Source organism: Haliotis rubra, unplaced genomic scaffold, assembly GCF_003918875.1.
Source record: "Haliotis rubra isolate DU_JTF1 unplaced genomic scaffold, ASM391887v1 Scf291, whole genome shotgun sequence".
NCBI lineage: Eukaryota > Metazoa > Mollusca > Gastropoda > Lepetellida > Haliotidae > Haliotis > Haliotis rubra.
In genome coordinates, this window is record NW_025766959.1 from 1,016,051 (window position 1) to 1,030,994 (window position 14,944).

General features: G+C 49.1%; 1 protein-coding gene and 1 long non-coding RNA gene across 2 annotated transcripts in view; both read right to left on the reverse strand.

The window, feature by feature from the left end:
* LOC124281988 (gamma-tubulin complex component 6-like) overlaps positions 1 to 14,944 on the reverse strand; it is a 48,389-nt gene that overhangs the window by 16,885 nt on the left and 16,560 nt on the right. The window contains 10 exon segments of the mRNA XM_046717999.1: positions 5,028 to 5,202; positions 5,204 to 6,130; positions 6,816 to 6,984; positions 8,864 to 8,979; positions 9,097 to 9,185; positions 9,638 to 9,729; positions 11,520 to 11,662; positions 11,765 to 11,904; positions 12,352 to 12,443; positions 14,154 to 14,263. Coding sequence (XP_046573955.1) covers positions 5,028 to 5,202; positions 5,204 to 6,130; positions 6,816 to 6,984; positions 8,864 to 8,979; positions 9,097 to 9,185; positions 9,638 to 9,729; positions 11,520 to 11,662; positions 11,765 to 11,904; positions 12,352 to 12,443; positions 14,154 to 14,263 — 2,053 coding nt within the window.
* On the reverse strand, positions 8,395 to 8,800 carry LOC124281989. Its single transcript, XR_006900019.1, has 3 exons — positions 8,773 to 8,800; positions 8,497 to 8,658; positions 8,395 to 8,438 (listed from the first exon to the last, which is right to left on the reverse strand). It is a non-coding gene; the product is annotated as an uncharacterized LOC124281989 (long non-coding RNA).

Here is a 14,944-nt window from a genome sequence, read left to right on the forward strand (position 1 = left end):
TGGGAGGCGAATACTGACACGATCCGTGTGAAACACAGTCAGCGCCGGGTCGGACGACATAGCATGTAAGTCGCCGACTCTTCGACCAGATGTTACCGCCACCAGAAAAACAGCTTTCCAGGTCAACAACTGAATGGAAATAGCCGATAGGTGTGAGAAAGTGGGACGGACAGCCAATCGAAAACACGATCGACAAATCCCAAAGGTGGACTGGTTAAGCCTGAGAGCAGGTCGAATCCGTTCAGCGCCAGCGAAAGCGCTATGCGAGAGGGTGCTGCCCCAGAAGAGCACCATCGACAGGGGTGTGAAAAGTGGAAATAGCGGTGGAGTAGCCGCGAATGGTCGAAGCCGCCAGGCCTTCTTCCAAACGAGCTTGCAAAAACTCCAAAACTCGGACTAAATCCGCAGAAAAGGGATCCCCTGATCTGAACACCAGCGCGCATAGCGGGACCACCTATCCTCGTACTGAACGTTTGTCGAATCCCGCCTCGAAGCCAGAATTGTGTCTGCAACTGCTGCAGGAATTCCAGCGTGCCTCGAGGTTAGACCTGACAGAGGCCAAGCCACCCACTGAATCCGTGGATTTGGGTGGAAGCTCCGTTCTGAGTGAGAATGTCGATTCGCCAAAGGTAATAGAACAGGAGGCTGAGCCAGAAACCTGAGAATTACCGGAAACCAGCTCTGTGACGGCCAAAGCGGTGCCAGTAGCACAAGTAGCCGAGCTGGCTGGGTGGACAGCTGTGAAAGGACACGGGGAATGAGTGGTAACGGCGGGAACGCCCAGAGCACTTTGCCCGTCCAATCCAGCAGGAAGGCGTCGGCAGCCAACGCCCTCTGGTCCGGTATTCGAGAGCAGAACACGGGTGTCTGATGCGTCCCCGCCGGCATAAACAGATCCACCTCGAGCGACCGGTACAACTGGGAGATTACTGTGAATATCTGCCTGTCGAGCATCCACTTTCGTCGCGGGGCCAGGATCCGGCGAGAGGCGCATCTGCTCGCCGCCGTTCTCCAGCCCCGGAGATAAACAGGGAGTACCTGACAATGCGTACTGGTGGCTCCAGAGGAGAAAGTCCCACGCTTCCCCGAGGCGCTGGGGACACCGTGCCTCCCTGCTTCAGGATATGCGACATGGCCGTCTGGTTGTCTAACTGAAGACGGACTACCTGGCCACGGACATGCTCTCTGAAGCTTCGAATACCAACCGCACAGCTCTCAGCTCCAACACGTTGATGTGAAGGTGAGCCGACTTCGGACCAGAGTCCGGAAGCCGACAGACTGCTCCAGAACGCCCCCAGCCCGTGAGGGACGCATCTGTCTGAACTGTGAGAGCTGGCGTCGGGATTTCAAAGGGAACCCCTGGTGAGATTCCGACATTTGTCCACCACTGAAGGTGAGGTGTCAACCACTTTCGGGGACTGTGAGACTGCGCTCCAGATCCTCCGTGTGAGTCCACAGCCGAGCCAAAGCTTGCTGTATGGGGCGCATCCTCAACAGCGCCGCCACACTACAGAGATCGCCGCCGCCATATGGCCCAGTAGGCGGAGCCAAGTCCGTGCTGGTGCCTGGGGCTGGGAGAGGAATGAAGATACCATCTCCCGATCTCTGGTGACCCGGTCGGGCGACAAGGAAGCGAGATCCTTGTTTCGTTTGGAATCGCGCTCAAGAAAAACCAAGTCCTGGGTGGGTACCAGGTCGGATTTCTTGAGGTTGATGATCCACCCCAGTCGAGTTAGAATGTCTATCACTGTGTGAGTAGCATCTTGACTTCGCTGGCTGTGTTAGTGCTCCGAGCAACCAGTCGTCTAGGTAAGGGTAACAAGCGCCTTCCTTTGCGGCGAGCTAGGGTAGCTGGGACTAACATGAGCTTGGTGAACACCCTTGGGGCAGTCGATATGCCGAAGGAGCACCCTGAATTGGTAATACATCCCGTCGCCGTAAGAGAACCGGAGGTACTGCTTGAGCGAGGGATGTATGGGTACATCTGAATCGCATCCTTTAGGTCGATTGGCGTGAGCCAATCGCCGGGCTGAACAGATGAGATCACCCGGCGCAGTGTCTCCATCTTGAAGGATGGTACTTGAAAGCATCGCGATTCAACCCCTTGAGGTTGAGAATCGGACGGAACCCGCCGTCTTTCTTCGGACGAGGGAGTGCGTGGAGTAAAATCCCGCCTGTTCCTCTCCCGGTGGAATCGCTTCGATTGCGGACTTGTCCAGCAGAGCCTGAACTTCGTCGCGCAATATGTCCGCCCTGGCAGGCATGGCGGCACCGAGTCGCGCGTATGCCGGTGAAGTCGGCGGACCTCGCTTCCACAGTGGGAGATGGCCTATGCTGACCGTGGCCAGCACCCAAAGCGTTGTTGGTAGCCTTCTCCCATTCCGGCAGGAATAGAGAGAGCTGACCTCCCCACTGGGATATGGGGTAGGAAGCGTGCGTGGACCCTAGTAGCGGAGCTGACTGGGTGTGACACACGGCTTGAGCGGCAGCCTGTTGGGTTAACGGGAGGTCGGGGCAGACCTCCCGAGCCCGCGAAAAGGCTGGGAGCTAGTCGAGGACTGCTCCTTGCCCCTACCCTTGGCGGACCTGTTCCTCCGCCTACCCCTACCAAGCGGCGAAGCCAGCCCGGCAGACTTCGGTGTAGGCTGCACCCGGGCGGAGGAAGGTGGCGCGGGGCTTGAGGCGAGACACCAGCGGGTGCTCCAACAAGGCTTTAGAGTCCTTGAAGGAGGTAGCTGCAGCGGCAGCCTCCCGTATGACCTGCTGGGCCCCTGGAAAGAGGGTCGCTCCCAGACGGAAAGGGAGGGCCAGCAAGGTCTGCTGTGTTGCTGCCGAGTACCTAGGCGTCGACAGCCACAGCCGGCGCATCCCCATGACTGCGCACATCACCGTCGGCGCAGCAGACCGCCAAAGAGTCGTGGCGAGGTGAGCCTGCACTTCGAAAGCTGGCGGAGCAGCCACGACATGCGGCGACACGTCGCCGCCAGCATGCCCCTCCGCCTCCAGGGCCGACCTCTGAACCGAGGTGAGGTAGGCCTCATGGACCACCACCGCACCTGCTGCATCGGCGTTCCGGTAGACCTCCTCGTAGGTCCGGTATGCGTGCGCGTGCCGCCAGAGGCGCCAGCGAGGCAAAAGGTGGAGTTAGAAGCCCTTGCCGAGCAGCGGAGCTGCTCGGAGGAAGCCGAGCCTCCCCAGAGGCGGCGGAAGTGAAAACACATTCGTCAACAATCGGTACAGCGAACAGGGAATCCTCCCCAAGCTGGTAGCGCCCGCCGACGAGTTCAGGTAAGTCAAACCTTACTCGGGCACCAGACAAGAGGGATCGACCACGTCCGAGACCAGCGATGGCAGAATGCGGAGCTGCGTCTGTGAGGGTTGCCTAGGGGCAAGCGCCTGCGCCAGGCAAAGCGGAACTCAGTCGAGTCCACGCTACCAGCAGGCACCAGCGGCCTGGGGTAGGCCCTCGGCAATTCTCTGCGGACCTCCCGCAAGGCGAAGCAAAGCGGAAGCCGCCGTCATGCTCCTCGACCTCCCCAAGCTCCATTGCCTCGGCGTCCCGAGCCCGAGTCAGAGGCTGGGTCTCCTCCGTAAGAGGACCCTAACCCGACCGGTGGACTGCCTAGCGCTAGGAACCACAGGAAGGGAAGAACAGACAGACTGCTCCCCGTCAGCGCCAGCCCGGCGTGCGTGGACCCCGGTCCAGGCGCTGGAGGCAGGCCAGGCAGAACTGGTGCCTCGGCTCTCATGGGGCGGGGTGTCGCGCAGAGACGGAATACCAGGAATACTCAGCGGCCCCGCGCGAGCTCCGAGAGAGGGACTGGGAGCCCCTCCCTCTCGGAGCAGCCGAGGCGTCCGGATCGAAGCCAGAGGCAGCGGATCTACAGGCGCCTCAAGGCCGAGGGATCGAGCGAGCCCGGCGATCCCACCCGGACTCTCCGCCCCGTCCGGAGTGGGTGAGGAACTCCTGCGGAGACCTCCAACCGACTCCGCGAGCGAAGGACTTCATCGAGTCCATCTGCTGCTGAAACATAGACTCCATCAGTGACATGTCAAAACCACTTTCGAAGTGGCAGGAGAGGGGAAGGGCCACGGGATTTTTTCCCCTTTTTGACCACGTTTGGACTTAGGCGGGGAACCTGCGTCAGGTCCCCTCCCGCCTCCCGCATTCAGCGATAGAACAAGGTGTCGGCAGCCCGCCTCTTCTGGGCCGGGGAAAAGGCCAGACAAATAGGACAGGAGTCAGCCTCATGGCCTGTCTTCTCCAGACAGGCCACGCATAGCTCGTCGTATGACTGTCGGCCCGGGGATACTCTCCCTCACAGACCGAACAGCATGAAAAGGCCTGAAACAAACCGCAAAGCGTGTTAGTGAGCAGCGGCCAGCAGCATATAAACGCGTAGAAAACATTGAAAAACTTCGTGAAGGTTACCCGCGGAAAGTAATAGTTGGTTTTAATCACGCAATATTACGACCACATGGCGCGCACGCTAAACTTCCCGCCATGGCAGAGCAACGCGTGCGTAACCGCGGGGAAAGTTAAGCGTATTTAGTATTAATACAAAGTCACAATTATGAAACAACCAACTGTAAAGCTTTACTGTTCTTGTTTTAGACAAATAAAGACCATACATACAGGTGGTGTCTCAGACATATCTTTTTAACAGCGCCGTCCGGCTCATGAATGGGTTATCAAACACGTCTGTTCACGGCCGTGACAGCAGAAGGAATGATGATACGGGTCTAGGAGCCTACCCAGTTGGTGCGCATGCGCTAAGGGAGGTAACTCCGTGAGGTAGGGTCCGTATAATAAATAAAAGAGTTTATTTATTGTACAATCTTTTTATTCAAAAAACATTGATACAACTGTCACAGGACATTTTTCAGCCGGAAAATGCATAATATGTACCCCAAGGACGATCTCTCTGAAAAAGAATACAAGACCCAAAACTTCACCAATGGTCCAACAGTTACCTATCACTTCTGGTACAAAGTATACAGTGAACATTACTACATTCTGCTCTCACCTGTTGCATGTTCCAACGCCTTCCCCCCTCGTTCACTGCTAGGACTGCCATACTTTTCTCCATACAACAATTTCTGCACTGTTGAGTCAGACGAATGGCCGTGGATGTTTCTGATCCTAAACTTCTTCAACCTCTGTTCATCCAGATCCACAAACTCAGACTCCTTGAGGATGTGCCCGGTGTTTGTCCACTCGGATCATTGGTGTAACTTCTGCCGGCTCACTCTCCATATTCACCATCATGGCTTTGTTAATCTTTATGCTCGGACGGATGGAAAAGTCTTTTGTGTCAGACTGCAAATTGGCATAGATCTCAGCATGTTTTTTCAACTTGGGAGCTGTGATATCATATTCCAAACCAGAAAGTTTCGAAACATGCCCAAAGAAACTCTGCTTTTTCACTTTCCATTCTTTTGAGGATGTTTCAACATTTGCATGCTGTTCGTTTTGTCTCTTCAGCTTGGGTGCAGATAACTCCTGGCTTGACGTAGACTCCATGTTTGCATGGACATCAGGGACGACCTTGATGTGTGGCTTCTGTTCTGAACTCTCGGTTTCCTTCGTAGCATGCATTTCCTCGGATACCTTCACATTGGGTTTGTATTCTTCATCTGGAACAGTCTCAGTTGTTGCATGTCGGTCCTGCATCAGCTTTACCTGCGGCTTGGCAGCATCTGCTACATCTGATTCCGTTGTACAATGCATCTCTTCAAACACACGAACGGTCTTCTTCTCTGGGCTTTCTTCCGACTCCTTGGAAGCATTAAAGGATTCATTCATTCGGAGCCCAGTTTTCTTCCTTGGGGACACAAACACCCCATCATGGAGTCCGTCTCCATCACCCCCCTCCACTACAATAGGCTCTTCCTCAACACTGTATGTCTCAAGCCCTTTCTTAGCCCACCCAGGCAGTTTCTGTTTAGCCGATGTATCGAGACCATACACAGCAGCTGGGGGTGCAGTCAGTCCGCGCTCTGCCCAGCTTGGTAGAGCTGCAACATCAGGCTCTGTGTTGTCTGCTATCACAGGTTTCCCATCTGGGCTGTCACTGACATTCTCTGCCCACACAGGCAAGCTGGAGTCTTGGTCACGTTCCAGGACAGCCTTAGAGAGAGACAAAATACCAAAAAGGTAATACAGTATTCAGTCACGATTAACTGTGTCAGAAAACATGAGTTGTCAGTTTTCTTTGGTGCAGTATTATCATCAATTACTGGTGATAATTGGTTTGTTCAGGTGACAACCTAAATAATACCATTTGAATAAAATAGAGCCAAATACTTGTAGCTATCCTTGATATGTCAACAATAACAAATGCAACAAAGATAGATATCATAACGTTTTCTACATAAATACTGAGGATTTTATATCAACACATTCTTAATGATTTCAACAAAACATGACATCCAGTTATGAATACACATATTCCAAATTGCATCACATTGGCTGCCATTGCCATATGAGAACAAATGTGACTTAGTTCAAAATTGGTACCTTAAAATAGTTTTCCACACAAGGTATTTATTATATTATAAGTCTGCAATCATTACAATAACCTAAACTTACCATCAAGACCTATTTGTCTATACTGGTCCTATCAGTGAAATGAAAAGTCACCTTCACAAAGATTGGTCATAACTATATAAACATGAACTTGAAAGTTCTTAATTCCATGCTGCAGACTGGAGGATCCATATTGACCAGATAGCTCCCTCCCTGGCAGGGTTACATATAAACACCATTGCTGTCAGCATCTGTAAAAAGATTTGAATCTGAGAAGTGTCCCTACCTTGGCTTCAGTAGCTTCCTCCATCTCTCTTCTCCACTTCTCCTGGTCGGCTGAGAGGAAGTCCATCCTGGCCAGCTCTAGTCGTGCGCGCCGCACCTTCCACAGGGCCTTCTGTTCTCTCTGGGCTGCCTCCTCACTGAGGTCGGCGTAGTACTTGATTAGCTCCTCCCTGTAGCAGTCATTCAGCCTCACTATAACTTCCACATGACACTTACATGAACACAATACAGGTCTTTTAATGATGGTAATATCATCCTTGACACTGACCAAAATGTCTACCACGTTAGAAACATGTAATCTCACAAAACCCTTCCTCAAATCTGGCGTGTCAATTTTCCAGCTGACTTCTACCATAGCTGCTCAGTTTGCACCTGGCCTCTTCCCTAGCTAGCTACTCAGCTCGCACCTGGCCTCTTCCCTAGCTAGCTGCTCAGCTCGCACCTGGCCTCTTCCCTAGCTAGCTGCTCAGCTCGCACCTGGCCTCTTCCCTAGCTAGCTGCTCAGCTCGCACCTGGCCTCTTCCTAGCTCGCACCTTGCCTCTTCCCTAGCTAGCTACTCAGCTCGCACCTGGTCTCTTCCCTAGCTAGCTGCTCAGCTCGCACCTGGCCTCTTCCCTAGCTGGCTGCTCAGCTCGCATCTGGCCTCTTCCCTAGCTAGCTGCTCAGCTCGCACCTGGCCTCTTCCCTAGCTAGCTACTCAGCTCGCACCTGGCCTCTTCCCTAGCTAGCTGCTCAGCTCGCACCTGGCCTCTTCCCTAGCTAGCTACTCAGCTCGCCTCTTCCCTAGCTAGCTACTCAGCTCGCCTCTTCCCTAGCTAGCTACTCAGCTCGCACCTGGCCTCTTCCCTAGCTAGCCCCTCCCAAATACCAAAAGCTCTAGGTGCCCCGCCTGACCTGGCCTTCTCCTCTGGTCCTACCTGACCTCCTGATTACCCTTTCTCCCCAGGTCCTACCTGGCTATCCCCTTCTTCCCAGGTCTCCTGGCTAACCCTTCCCCCCAGGTCCTACCTGGCCTCCTGATAACCCTTTCTCCCCAGGTCCTACCTGGCCTCCTGATTACCCTTTCTCCCCAGGTCCTACCTGGCTATCCCCTTCTTCCCAGGTCTCCTGGCTAACCCTTCCCCCCAGGTCCTACCTGGCCTCCTGATTACCCTTCCCCCCAGGTCCTACCTGGCCTCCTGATTACCCTTTCTCCCCAGGTCCTACCTGGCTATCCCCTTCTTCCCAGGTCTCCTGGCTAACCCTTCCCCCCAGGTCCTACCTGGCCTCCTGATTACCCTTCCCCCCAGGTCCTACCTGGCCTCCTGATTACCCTTTCTCCCCAGGTCCTACCTGGCTATCCCCTTCTTCCCAGGTCTCCTGGCTAACCCCTTCCCCAGGTCCTACCTGGCCTCCCCTGATTACCCCTTCCCCCAGGTCCTACCTGGCCTCCTGATTACCCTTTCTCCCCAGGTCCTACCCTGGGTCCCTTCTTCCCTGGCCTCCTGGTCCTACCCCCCTTTCTCCCCAGGTCCTACCTGGCTATCCCCCTTCCAGGTCTCCTGGCTAACCCCTTTCCCCAGGTCCCCAGGTCCTACCTGGTCCTACCTGGCCTCCTGATTACCCTTTCTCCCCAGGTCCTACCTGGCTATCCCCTTCTTCCCTGGTCTCCTGGCTGGCCCCTTACCCCCCCAGGTCCTACCTGGCCTCCTGATTACCCTTTCTCCCCAGGTCCTACCTGGCTATCCCCTTCTTCCCAGGTCTCCTGGCTAACCCTTCCCCCCAGGTCCTACCTGGCCTCCTGATTACCCTTCCCCCCAGGTCCTACCTGGCCTCCTGATTACCCTTTCTCCCCAGGTCCTACCTGGCTAACCCTTCTCCCCTACCTGGCCTCCCCTTTTCCCCAGGTCCTGCCTGGCTATCCCCTTCTTCCCAGGTCCTCCTGGCCTCCTGGCTAACCCTTCCCCCCAGGTCCTACCTGGCCTCCTGATTACCCTTTCTCCCCAGGTCCTACCTGGCTATCCCCTTCTTCCCAGGTCTCCTGGCTAACCCTTCCCCCCAGGTCCTACCTGGCCTCCTGTTCCAGCTTCAACTCCTGAGCCTCCATAGCAGCCTCCGACCGGGTCAGTCGGGCCATGTGCTCCTTGTCCTCCTCCGCGCTCTGCTCCTTCTCCCCTGCACGCCTCTACAACACAAGATGGACCAGCGTCACAACACATCTGTAACTAGCTCCTGGAACTTCACACTGGTTCCTTGTTCAGGTAGGCTCTCTTCCATCTGTGTAAAGACTCTCTCCACCCACCTGCAGGTCTGTGACCATCTGACTCTTCAGCCGCTGGAACTCCTGCCTCTTCTTAATGTCAGCAGCCTTCTTCCTCTCGTCGATTTTAGCTGTCAACATGGACATCATGAACTATCATGAATGTTTATATGCACACAAAAAGGGCACGGTATAGGAAAGAGTTAAAGTACTTCATTCAGTTTGTCACAGCATGATGACATAAATCGGCTGGCCCGGCCCCATTGTGGCCTCCTAATCCCCACTTCAGTCACACCCCAAAACCAACATTGAGAAAGGGATACGTTAGGTGTGGGTCTACCAAGAACATGGTCATCACCAACACAGAATTACATATATTCCATAGTCCTAACTGCTATACATGCACAAGTAACAAATTCTTTAATAAGATATTTAAGTTATACAGTATATCCTATTCAGTCTTCATCTCCAAGTGACCTAACTTCACTATTTACTCAAAACACATGTGATGCATCATGCCAGTTGCCATCAGAGGTTGAAACAAAATTGTCCTAGGACACTTCTTTTCACAGAATAAGCTAACCTTGTAGTCTAGCAATCTCCTGTGCAGCTACTGTGTGAGCCTTCTCCATCAAGTCCCGCTTCGCCTGCTCTGCCTGCTCCATCATCTGCTCCCTGAAGTCATTAACATGCTTCAGTAATCAACATTGATCCTGGTATCATAGTCTGGAGCAGGGTGGCTTGACTCCAGCTACACACAAATAACCAGGGCCCCATTTCACAAAGCTCTCGTAAGCCTAAGATCTCGTAATTTTCGTACCTCCTATACTGTAACATAGGAGGTACGAATGCTACCAGAAAAGTTACAAGATCTTAGGCTTACATGAGCTTTGTGAAACGGGGCCCAGGATTTCTGATGTGTGGGCGGACTATTGACAATGTGTGTTGTTAGACTGAATATTGTATGTTAATCATCCAAATATGACTGGAAACCTCCACAGCATGTATATATCTGGATATGACTGGCAACCCATAGATTGGTTACTTAGCTGCATATGACTGGCATGCATGGATCTTTTACTTACCTGGATATGACTGGCAACGCATAGATTGGTTACTTACCTGGATATGACTGGCATGCATGGATCTATTACTTAGCTGGATATGACTGGCATGCATGGATCTATTACTTAGCTGGATATGACTGGCATGCATGGATCTATTACTTACCTGGATATGACTGGCATGCATGGATCTATTACTTACCTGGATATGACTGGCATGCATGGATCTATTACTTACCTGGATATGACTGGCATGCATGGATCTATTACTTACCTGGATATGACTGGCATGCATCATATGGATACTTAGCTGGATATGACTGGCATGCATGGATCTATTACTTACCTGGATATGACTGGCATGCATGGATCTATTACTTACCTGGATATGACTGGCATGCATGGATCTATTACTTACCTGGATATGACTGGCATGCATGGATCTATTACTTAGCTGGATATGACTGGAATGCATGGATCTATTACTTACCTGGATATGACTGGCATGCATGGATCTATTACTTACCTGGATATGACTGGCATGCATGGATCTATTACTTACCTGGATATGACTGGCATGCATGGATCTTTTACTTACCTGGATATGACTGGCATGCATGGATCTATTACTTAGCTGGATATGACTGGCATGCATGGATCTATTACTTACCTGGATATGACTGGCATGCATGGATCTATTACTTAGCTGGATATGACTGGCATGCATGGATCTATTACTTAGCTGGATATGACTGGCATGCATGGATCTATTACTTAGCTGGATATGACTGGCATGCATGCATGGATCTATTACTTAGCTGGATATGACTGGCATGCATGGATCTATTACTTAGCTGGATATGACTGGCATGCATGGATCTATTACTTAGCTGGATATGACTGGCATGCATGGATCTATTACTTAGCTGGATATGACTGGCATGCATGGATCTATTACTTAGCTGGATATGACTGGCATGCATGGCAGCTGGATATGACTGGCATGCATGGATCTATTACTTAGCTGGATATGACTGGCATGCATGGACTGGATATTATGGATCTATTACTTACCTGGATATGACTGGAATGCATGGATCTATTACTTACCTGGATATGACTGGCATGCATGGATCTATTACTTACCTGGATATGACTGGCATGCATGGATCTATTACTTAGCTGGATATGACTGGCATGCATGGATCTATTACTTAGCTGGATATGACTGGTATGCATGGATCTTTTACTTAGCTGGATATGACTGGCATGCATGGATCTATTACTTAGCTGGATATGACTGGCATGCATGGATCTATTACTTACCTGGATATGACCGGCAACCCATAGACTGGCTCTTTACATGGATATGACTGGCAACCCATAGATTTGGTTATTTACCTGGATATGGTGAGGTTCCTGGCAATCTGCTGCATCTTGCTGACATATATCTGACAACGTGTGTCAAGCGTTGACAGCTGCCGCTCGGAAAACGTCACTGTCATGTGTGGGATGTCATTGTCATCAACCTGACACACAAAGTGCTGAAAAAAACATATTGTATCAGCACACATATTAATAAGGACAAGGTCACTTATCAGAGATAGAATATCCAGAGACCTGTAAAGCCATGCTGTGAGACCTACCTCTGGACAGCAGATTTTGAGAAGGTTGATGGTCTTCCCGCAGATGAAGATATCATTGGCCATGTCACGAAGAAAGAGAGGAGCACTGTCCTCTATCTGTTCTGCAGCTAGGGTATAGCCATTGGTCCAGTAGTGCTTATCTGCAGGAAAAACATTCTATCTCATCACAGAGTTTTGGAAAATACCTTAGTCAGCAATATCCTAGAAATGATCCATGCCTTCAGGTAAAAGAAATGTACCATCAGTCAATGGTAATTGTCTGTTATAAGCACACATTTCCTACAGAACCAAGTTCTACATCTCATTTACACTAAACTGAACACAAAAAGCAGTGATCATAAGGACGGCAATGCTGACTCTCCATTGAGACCAGTTAGTGAGAATTCTCCCTGACCACTTCTAATATACAGTGTCAAGGCTATACAGGGTATTTAGGCATCCTAACTTGAGTGAATCTTTGTACGTGTTTGCAAAGACCTGTGAGACAGCGTTACTCTGGTTGTACATCAGGTAACTAACCCCGGTACTCCAAAGATGGGCACCTGACCTCATCACAGTGTGACTCAGTGTGTAGTCTGTCAACTCACCTCGGTACTCCAGATAATGGTGGTTGACCTGGATGGTGAACTCTTCATACACATCTCTGTAGGAGCCATGGAACACCCACTCCTGTACGAACCTGTACCGACAATGACAGTGTTAGATCAAACATACCGCAGCTAGGTGATGTACACGAATATGTACATCTGCTCATGTAGACAGTTCATACTTAAGTAACAGCCATGTGGTCCTATGTTGGTGCAGTGATATAAAGTGGCACTAAAGTACTGTCGGAAATGCTAGAAAAATGCTTTTTGACTTATATTTAAAATTCAGAGGTATTACAGTTACTTAAATAACAAATATCACTTCAAGAAACATCTACCTAATGTAGACCGAGGGAATAAATTTTGAGACATGCTCTAAAATGTGTTTTTACTGATGAAAATACCAAAAACTTAGAAAAATAAGGGGTAGTGGGACGTTATTTGAAACAAACATTAACTGCCTGTGTTACGTCATCAGCATGCACGCTATCGACAGGTGAAATTGACACGTGAGCACACGCTCCGGTGAGGGGTCATCTCAATAGATGTTTTCTGCAAAATGTTGAATATGTGTATGCATTATAGTATCACATTATCAGTTATGTAAGGGATCATTTGTGCATGTGTGTTTGTTTTGAAATAAACATCACGAATTACTGTACATTGGAAAGAATCCTATCACTTGTGTTATCTTATCGATTGATTGTAGAAATGTGCAGCGTTTTAATAAATGTTTTGCATGTCAACAGTTTATTTCAATGAAAAATATGGATGTAATTCGGTCAGTTTACTCTAGTTGTGAACATTGGCCAAAGATTTAACGAAGTCACTGGTGTAGCTTCTTTAGAATATATATATTTTTCTTCTCATAAAGTTTGTAGACCTCCCGTCTAAGCACTCCCTTGTCAAAGTTGTCAAGGATGGTTTTACGTCCCGGTTTTGCATTTGAGACGGTCCCTGTCTTGTCTGATTTGTTTACAATATTGTAAACTTGTTGGTAAGACATGCCAACAGCTCTACACGTTCTGTAATTAACCCTTTCTAAACTAATGAAAGGTTTACCTCTGTCGTTTTTAAGCAGAAAAAAACTATAAACCTTTGCAACAATCGACTGCAAATCGTTGGCCATAGTGGACGCTGTGATAAAGATGTGCATGCATGACGGGAAACTTATTTATCAAGCCTTAACATTTATATTAATATTTCTTCAATAAAGAAAACGATAATTAAGTAAAGTAACACAAACATTCAACATTTATTTGTTTAGGAAAAACGTTATTTCATATTTTTACACCACCTGTATTATTAGCATAAATGTAAAGACTATTTCAGATTTCTGTTGTTGTTGCTGTTTTGGTACCAAATTCTCTCCTGTAAACTGCCCTTTAAATGCATCGGAATGTTAAATCGATTGAAATAAAAATGAGGTAGACAATAGGCGACTTGATATATTGACAACATAGTATATTTATCACCTTTATAAAGATATTAAGGCTAAAAAGCATTTTTCTAGCATTTCCGACAGTACTTTAGTCCTGTGGTCCTTGCCAAAGTGATAAATATATAAAGCATCATGAGGACTATTTTAGAACGGATTTGCTATATTGTAGAAAAATGAACATGCCATTTCCATTATTGATTTACAAGAAAGACAAAACAATGGTATCTACATTTGTGGAATGGACTGCCAGCTTTTAGTATTCTTCTTTTCCCTTCTTTCCAATATGTTGCAACTTGAAACCAGCAAATGGAACATAGATTCCTATCAGATATTGTGTGAAAATGTCAGAGGCCACTCTTACACTGTGTAGGGTCCACATGCTGTCTGTAGGATGGATAGCATCATGGGGTAGTTGTCTGTGTTCACTGCCTCCAGGGTCTCCTGGTACAGGTATGTCAGCAGCTGGATACCCTGACAACATACCACAGATGTCATCATGATCACTGACATACCCTGACAACATACCACAGATGGCATCATGATCACTGACATACTGTAAACGTAGTATATTTCGCGCAGGTTTTATTTTCGGCGGCTTTTTAGTAGCCAAACATTTTAAGCGAAAATTTATACCCATGAATAAACCTGTCATTCATTCAGTCTAGCCACTTTCGCCCTGAGTTGTTACCATAACACATCAAGTTTGAAGACAGAAATCTCACGGAATCTTAAAATGGCGACTGATAGTAGCATAAAGAATCAAACTTAACTGTCGCTGTAATGGATTTCCCAAAACATAATTAAATAATGAGCCAAATCCCATCGGCCGAATTAGCGAAAACAGCAATGTGTGTTGTGGCCGCCATGGAAATTGGTCACATGACAGATGGTTTGATACAAAACAGATTACCGCGAAGCGACTTCGGAAAGAAATAATACAGCAGTATTTTATTTATTCATTTAGATACAAGCGTATCATCATGAAGCGAATAGTCACTAACACTCAATCATCTCATTCACAACAACCCGGCTTGTTTGAAATCACAAAGAGCTTCATATACAGCATAAGTTAATTAGTCAGATCGTCAGAATTGAACATAATACTGATGTGTTTTTCATCTCTTCCGGGAGTAAACGGGTTACTGTGTACTA